The sequence below is a fragment of the Styela clava genome, chromosome 13 (assembly GCF_964204865.1).
Source record: "Styela clava chromosome 13, kaStyClav1.hap1.2, whole genome shotgun sequence".
Lineage (NCBI taxonomy): Eukaryota > Metazoa > Chordata > Ascidiacea > Stolidobranchia > Styelidae > Styela > Styela clava.
The window spans coordinates 6,861,838-6,870,107 of NC_135262.1; the positions used below are offsets into that span (position 1 = coordinate 6,861,838).

General features: G+C 35.8%; 1 protein-coding gene across 1 annotated transcript; it reads left to right on the forward strand.

Moving 5' to 3' along the window:
- Window positions 1–2,435: 2,435 nt before the first annotated feature.
- Window positions 2,436–5,314, forward strand: LOC120333276 (troponin C, skeletal muscle-like). The gene is made up of 4 exons (XM_039400672.2): window positions 2,436–2,702; window positions 3,325–3,440; window positions 3,572–3,707; window positions 5,038–5,314. Exons 1-4 carry the CDS (start codon window positions 2,528–2,530, stop codon window positions 5,082–5,084), a joined length of 474 nt encoding a protein of 157 aa, XP_039256606.1. The 5' UTR covers window positions 2,436–2,527; the 3' UTR covers window positions 5,085–5,314.
- The last annotated feature ends 2,956 nt before the right edge of the window (window positions 5,315–8,270 follow it).

Genomic DNA, 8,270 nt, shown 5'->3' on the forward strand with positions numbered 1-8,270 from the left:
AGGAATTTCACTGCGATCATGACTAGAATGTTTGACAAGTAAACATTACCGACACATTGAGAGTAAGTTTTATCCGTGTTTTTCACTTACATTATTTCATTTGATAAATATGTTTAATCAATTACTATTGCCAGACTACATTTCTTGATTTAGTTCATATTATCTATATACTTAGCAATGAATCCCAGACTAGTGTTACTCTCGATACAGGTGAATGTATTGAGACCTAAGTATCAAACAATTTAGTAGTTCATTGTATCCAGGCTTGACTTTATTTTATTACAGTGCTATTTATTATGCTTCGTACAAAAAAGAAGCAAATAAATGTACAAAATGGCTTTGTTACATCCATTCATTTGGTCTAAAGTTGAATAATATCTTATTTTAAAGAGTATATTTTTCATTTAGTACTTTATTTTAAATCTTTAAAAGTATTTTAACGATAAAAATAGATTACTGACAACTCCACAGCAATTCGTTGCCAGTAATGCTTTGTTTGTTTGTATAACAACCAAAGCTTATATATTGGGAAGTCGTTGTTTCCATGTTGCAGACAAGAAATGTAAATTAAAAGATCAAACCCAATGAAACTCGTTAACGTATCGTCGAAAATCCCAGTGCACCTTACAATTCTGATTGGCAATTTGTATAGGTCAATGCGTTACTATTACTGTTTGATTTTCCCCAAATCAGCGTTTTCTGCTAGGCAGTGAATTCCATAAACCTTAAATGTTAAATATGTTCATCAGTTTTGATAGCCCTACAGGCTTCATAATGTTTGTTGGTGGTCTTACATCCTGATTGATATATATAGAAATATAGATGAATGAATGTAGCCTACATTGAACACATTTAGTAAGCGTAATGTTGATCTACTGCATATAATTATATGAAAACAATATTCTATATATTTGTAAGACAATAAATATGAGCTTTGGGTTAACTCCAACATCGCAGGAGAAATATTTGGGCCAATTATAAATAATTATTTATTGTTATGCAATTTATACGGTACTCCCGTAGTGTGTGTACCGCGGCGTTGGGGTTAGGGCGTTAGACCATAATTTTATACCGATTTTTCTTATTTTAGTTCTATTACGAGTTCGGGGACTGTCTGTGTTAGCCAAGTGAATATACCTACTGCCCACAGGTTTCAGTCCCTCTACACAACCTTATGTAAAGTAGGCGAACAAAATTAGCTATCTCCATATTGGTACACACACTTCTGGAACGCCATTCATACTTACTAATTATATTATTAAAGTTTTAGTAGTATGTTATCTTAAATCAATCTAAACAGAGCTTAGATGATTCGTAAAAGAGTTTACGGAGACGTGTGACGTAAATGATAATTTTGCTGAGGAGGGCAGAATAAGTTGTTTTGACCTAATTGATTTTTTTAATTTAGATGAAGTCAAACGTGATTAAGCCTTCTTTTCATAAATAATATTTGTACAACATGGGATTGTCACGCACCTACAACATAGTCCATCTCCAGGTGGCGCTCTCATAGCGTTTTCGACTTTCGAGATCGAATTCATTGGGCAGAAATAAAAGGTATAATTCTGTTAGCAGAGCCTTTCGAGTTAATACAGCACATACATAATGGAAAACATTCTAGAACAAAAGAAAACGTATTAAAAAAACTTTTGGGCATCTAACAGGCTACTTTTTGCAGTATACCCAAGGATAATTATATCTATAAGCTTCAATTGCCAATTCCACTTCATTTCTTATGTTGAAAGATAAAGAAATCTCGTGCAACCACAAGGTCGTGAAATACCTATGATGAATGCACTGAAAATGAGTTCGGAAACCACTCATACTACATCTTAAGTCTGGCAAATTACTCTGCAAATTTCAAATATCATTGTAGATTGACTATTGCAAAAAGTACTCATTTAGGAAATTAGACTGACTGAATCAAAGATTTGGAATTCAAGTTATACTCAAAAGACAGTCACAAAAATTTCATTTCTCTTGTTACCAAACTTGCACTGACGACACATTGTGATGAATACTGAATATACTGTATATTGATAACAACAAATCACTGTCATGAAAAGCATCACAGAGAATAAAGAATTACGTAAAATATGTAAGCGTCAAATATTCACACTTCTCAGTATTATATATATCGTAAATCTGATTAATCTATTATTGAAAAAGTCTTTCTATAATATAGTTTATCAGCAATTTCAAATTTAATCGAAGGGCATTTTGTGGAAGCATATACAGTTGAATGACCCTAGTGTATTAGAGTGAATGGGTATAATATTCTTTTTAGGTGTTACAGGATTTATTATGCTCCACAGGCGCAGAAATTCCCAAGAGATTTTGTTGTGACGTGTTCTTCTATTTTCAATCTGACGAAAACAAGGAGCTGGCATCTTAGTCACGTGAGCTGCGTCGGCGCAATTTCTTTTTTCCATTTGTGCGTGGACTACCGGTACACTACGCAGAAAGTCAGAAGCAGTCCGTCGTGAAGTAGCCTCATCCACAGTTAGTGTACCCATAAAGCATTATCATGGAACAATTAGATCAAGCACAGATTGATGAATTTAAAACGGCGTTTGACATGTTCGATGAAGATGGTGGAGGCGATATCAGTGTGAAAGAACTAGGAAAAATCATGACGCTTCTGGGATGGAATCCGACAAGGAATGAGTTGGACGAAATTATTTCACCTTACGACAAAGAAGGTTAGTGCATGGGCGCAATGTATTTTGAGAATTTATTTTATACGTATTATGGTGTTCAACTCAGTTTGATCAGCCATATTGTTTAAAAGTGTATTTTAAAATATTTTCACCCGTTATGGTACTTACTGCTAAGAAGATTTATTTAAATTGCACAAGGTGTTGTAAGAACCGGATTTATTTTTTATTTCAATTTGGTTCAAGATCTTGCTTTGCTTTTATCTGATATACCATTTCATAGGTTGTGGCAAACTCTTTATCGCCATTTCAGCAATATCAGTTGACGTATTGTATCGTTCGTTATATCCAAATGATTTAACTCGAAAATTTATGATATATTTTGTTAAATTTCAGTATGTTTTCAACTTTGTAAAATCAGATTCAGACGTTTATGTTCCATTTCAGTTTTATTTCGTTCAACATATTTGCGGCCAAATTTGCAAACTCATTGTCTGCAAGTAAGAGACTGAGAATAATTCATCATTTTATGAGCATAACTTTAATAAAAAATAAAGCAATTTACAGCTATATTACCTTGCATCTGCCCTTTGGGTGTTATCATTATTTCTCCTCAAATATATATATGAGTATAGGACTGTGTTTGACTTTTTTCATTTAATGACAGGTAAAGGCGCAATCAACTTTACTGAATTTCTCGCTCTAATGGTCCAATGGATGAAAGACGATAAAACGAAAAATACAGACGACGAGCTCAAAGAAGCCTTTCGTGTGTTTGATAAGGTACTGCGATATTTTTTGACTTTAATTTATTGAATTCAAGTTTGAGGGGGTAAAATGTAACATAATATATGATTTGGCTTTCGACGTTAGGCATGAGTTTTTTTTTTATGTTGGCTATATAATATTTAAAGGATGGCAGCGGATTCATTGAATGGGAAGAATTGAAATATGTAATGCAAGGAACAGGGGAACCATTGACGGACGAAGAAGTAACGGCAATGATGCAAGAGGCAGACAAAGATGGCGATGGAAAAATTGATTATGAAGGTCAGTCGTTGTGAATCAACTACATGATTCAATTTTATTTCGATACATTCATTTGAATATGATCAAAAATTTGTGAAAGAAACAGATATTTATTGATTTGAATAATTGCTTTCGGTTTTTAAAATATTGGCACTGTGTAAAAAATCCATTTTATTATCTTTATTCGACAATGATTGATCCAAAATCTACGACAACATAAAGCGTTTAACATCAATTGGAGTATTTTAAAAATGGATGTTTTTCAAAGTTCCAATCACATTTTAGCAAAGACTATTTCACCTGGCGCTACTCGATTAAGCCGACTTAACCACCCAATGCTTTGACATAATGACCGTAGGTTCATTGATGCCACATTTTGTATTTACATCGAAGGTTACTACCGCGGTACGAATTTAATTGGCATAAAAATGTGGCAACAGTAAAATATCACAATTTTTACAAAAATGGCGGATTGATACTTCACGCCATAATATGACTCCGATTAAGTAAAGAAAAATAGAATTACCACAAAATTGTATTACGAGTACTGAAATACTATATCTTCCCCGAAAGGCCATAAATGCTGACATGCTCCTATTGCAGCTGTCATTCCATACCATTCACAGACCAATTCGTCTTACGATCGGGTGCCCAGGGGAACCTTTCCGCGTTGTCCTCTAAGTTTAAATCCACTATACCAAGTATAAACGATAGTTTATATATCTACCAAGTACTTTATCCTTTCATTGAACATGCTTGGCCGTAATTAATTATGTTCAAAGTTGCGCAAGAAGTTCTTTCTTGATTTGAAACGTGACGTCATCGGTCGGGTGAATATGTTTTAAATCCTATCTCATGATTAGGGCCTAGGCGATAAAAGATCATAATCGCTAACATCACATTGGTACTTGGTACATTATATAACCCTGAAAATTATTCGCCAATACAGAGTCGTGCTTGCCTACAGTAGGTGCTAAACTGAAAATTTTACATAGGATTGAAATTGTGGAAGTTGGGTACAGGAAAAAAATGATTAGGATGTTTTTTTTTCGTTATAGTCACAGTCAAATTTGTTTGTTTATCCAATAAAAATTACATACAAAATTAAAAGAAAAGCATACACAATTTTACTGGTGAATGGGAGATGCTGGGAACCAAAAATATTTTCAAACAGCCACGCTCAAGGCTCTAGTATATAATTAAAATTTATAGGGTGAGGGAACTTTAGATATCAAAGTACTGTTATTATTTGTGAGTATGGCTTTAACCGGTAATAATAAAATTGCATGTGGTTTTCAAACTATAGTTATATTGTGTTGAATCATACTGATATTATTTTTTTTTGCCTCAGAATTCGTCGCTATGATGACAGGGGAATCACAGCAGTTGAATTATTGATCCAAGATTTAAAAAGTTTATCAGTTTTTATTTGGAACATTTTCTACAACCAACCACCAGTGTTTGGTGTGACAATGAATCTCATGTTTTGCCAAAATGTGATACCTTTTGCTGACGTGTCATGACTGTCCGTATATTTCTCTCTATATTGCATTTGTGATTTCAATTTTATTCCCTAATAGGCCTAGATAAACATTTCCGTCTGAAATATATTCGTATAAAGAAACTCATCGTATGTGTTTTATTAGCAGTACCCCAGATAAATATTAAGCGACAACGTATATACAAGATCAGATCAAGTCAAGTTTATATTTTCCAACCAGTAAAGAAAACTAAAAAAACATGGGTTCAAATCAGTGGTGGAATTCGAATATTTTGTCAGCCGGTTCCCTCACAAAAGTTATATTTTTCAGCCGATTCTGTTACAAACAGAATATTGACAGTAACCAGTAATGCCAACCGGTTCGCTGATCTCATAAAATCCGTGAGACGGTTCTATAGAACCGTTGCGAACCGGCTGAATCCCACCAATGGTTCAAATGTACGTGGGTTCAAATGTACGGTCACCTGAGGTTGGGAAAGTCAAACAGGCGACAGGGGTAAATTGGCACGTAGTAAGAAAAGCCTGTAATCCGTTAACGTCTGGCCGAGTCTGAGATAGATAAATCAGTTTTTCTTGGCTTCCATGACATAGCCCAGGGCTGCTCAACTGGCGGACGGCGGTCCGAATCCGGACCTTTCAAGTGTTCGATTCGGACTGTGTCTGATTTTTATTTTGGAGGATTGTCTCCATTTAACTTTGGATATAAAAGAAGTGAAATATTTTGCGGTTACTCAGTTTTCCACAACTCGCGTTTCCTTAACTTTTCAACCGAAAAGATAGAGTCACTAAAATATAGTTAGGCGCAGAATGAAACGCATTTTCTGGTCAGAGCGGTACCAGGAATTCTCAAGTTTTGTATACGGACCTTTAGCAAAAATAGTTAAGTAGCCCTGAATAGCCTACAGCCAGTGGTGGGATTCAATTTTTTGTCAAGCGGTTCCATCACAAAAGTCATATTTTTCACCCGGTTCTGTTACAAAAAGTCATTTACAGTAACCAGTAATGCTAACCGGTTCGCTGATCTCATAGAATTTCGTGAGACGGTTCTGTAGAACCGGTGCGAACCGGCAGAATCCCACTACTGCCTACAGCCCTACAAGGTTTCTACATGACGTGTTGCAACAGTTCCAACATATAGTGGAGCGTAACAGCTAGAGCACCTTTCAACATCTGCCATTTTTTGCTGACTACTGCTGAAGATGTTATGATTCTTCGGAACTGCTACAAAAATGTAAATGACGCTGGACATCGACGTCCGTTCATTCGAAATGAGACAGTCAAAAAAGATATATATATATAACAAAAAGGAAATGTTTAGAGGAAGACAACAAACAACCAATAATAAGTCCAAATATATTATTACCTAAAACACTATATGCTACAATATGCTTTCCCAGGAAAGCCAGAATGAGTTCGCTGTGATACCTGGAGTGAGAATCAAATAACCTCTAGGTCTGAGAACGAGATATATCAAATGTCTGAAGTTACACGATGAATAGACCGGTAGCGCCATAACTGCACCAATGCCCAAAGTCTTTGTCAAACACTTCAACGAGACAATATGTGACACATACGATACCGTGTGTCACGTCTTTATTATCAGCTTTCAACGTTACTTTTCCCCAAACAGATATATAATATACACTGTTAATATTGTTTACAGTGTATTATATCGTATTCGCCCATACTCTGTAAAACATCATATATAAACGTCGATGAAAATTACATATTATCGGGTATCGGTAATAACATTGGCGATCTTTTTCGGCGGTGCGGAATAGGCTCCCCATGGACTTCAAATGGGAAAGTGTTGTTGAAAAAGTACAAAAAACTTCAACCTATCACTGATGAAAGGATTTGGACAAAACAAGATAAGTCGTCTTTATAAAATCTATGGATCAACTGAAGAATCCCCCCCCCCCCCTCGCAGGGTACCCAACTGAAGAATCTCCACCCCAACTAAGACCATCTAACCCTACCAAATAATTAGTCCAGGTCAAACGAAGGATCAACTGGTATTATCGGCTTAGAGGAGGGGGATATTCTTCAGTTGGGGATCGGAATCAACTGACGAATCTCCACTCCAACTAAGACCAACTGAAGAATTTTCCCCTAGGTGAGTCCAACTGAAGAATCTTCTCCCCAGGTGGGTCCGGGGGGAGATTCTTCAGTTGGTCCAAATCTATGGCAAAAGTGATATCGGTACATGTCTAGTAAGAATACGAATATTTGTGTTACCCTCCGTACTTTACCCAACATGCTACAATGGTATCGCCGTGTTTCAGCGAGAATAAAAGCTTTATTTTCCAATCTTGATATTGTCTGTAACGACAAGAAAACTAAACAGGACAGCTAACTCAGCATCGATGACCTCTGCCATCTTGGTTATTGAAAAAAAAAACTATTTGCTTGAAAAACACTCACACCCTTGAAATTTTATTCAAGGTTATTGCTCGTTTACAATTTTTTTTCTAATTTTCAACCCAAGAAAGAGGTCGCGAATGATGTATAATTGGTAAAGATTTCAAAACTCCTACTATAAGCATTGCTGGGCTCCTCGCAGTAGTAATCTGCTGTCTATGCGGGCACGATACCCCAATATCCAAGTGCTTGCGCTTGAATCGACAAACGAGCTAGACTCACCTCACCAATGGTGAGACTCACCATACGCCAACAGTAACATCGAACTAGGTTCGTGGTCCTCCATGTGGTCAATTTACTAGGTCGTTTTTTTCAGCTGGGTTTCCGGAAATTGGGTGTAAATGAAATAACTCAATTGTCATTTTGTCTTCCGGGGAGCTTTATTCTAGTAGTAATATTCAAAAAAGAGACCCGAAAAAACTGCGATAGACTAGGCCGGAATTAGCCATCAGTACCTGCGAGCATTATGTAGTTAAATATTTTTAATAAAAATTGTGGATTTGAACATGTAAACCAGTTTGTAAGCGCCAACGCTTCAAAATATGCATTACAAATTTTGTAATAGTAAAGTATTGGGAAAATATTTCTGGGGTCAAAGGTCGGGGAAATATCCATTGTTTGCATTATGGAACCGGAGATGAAAAAAAACAATGATATTTTTT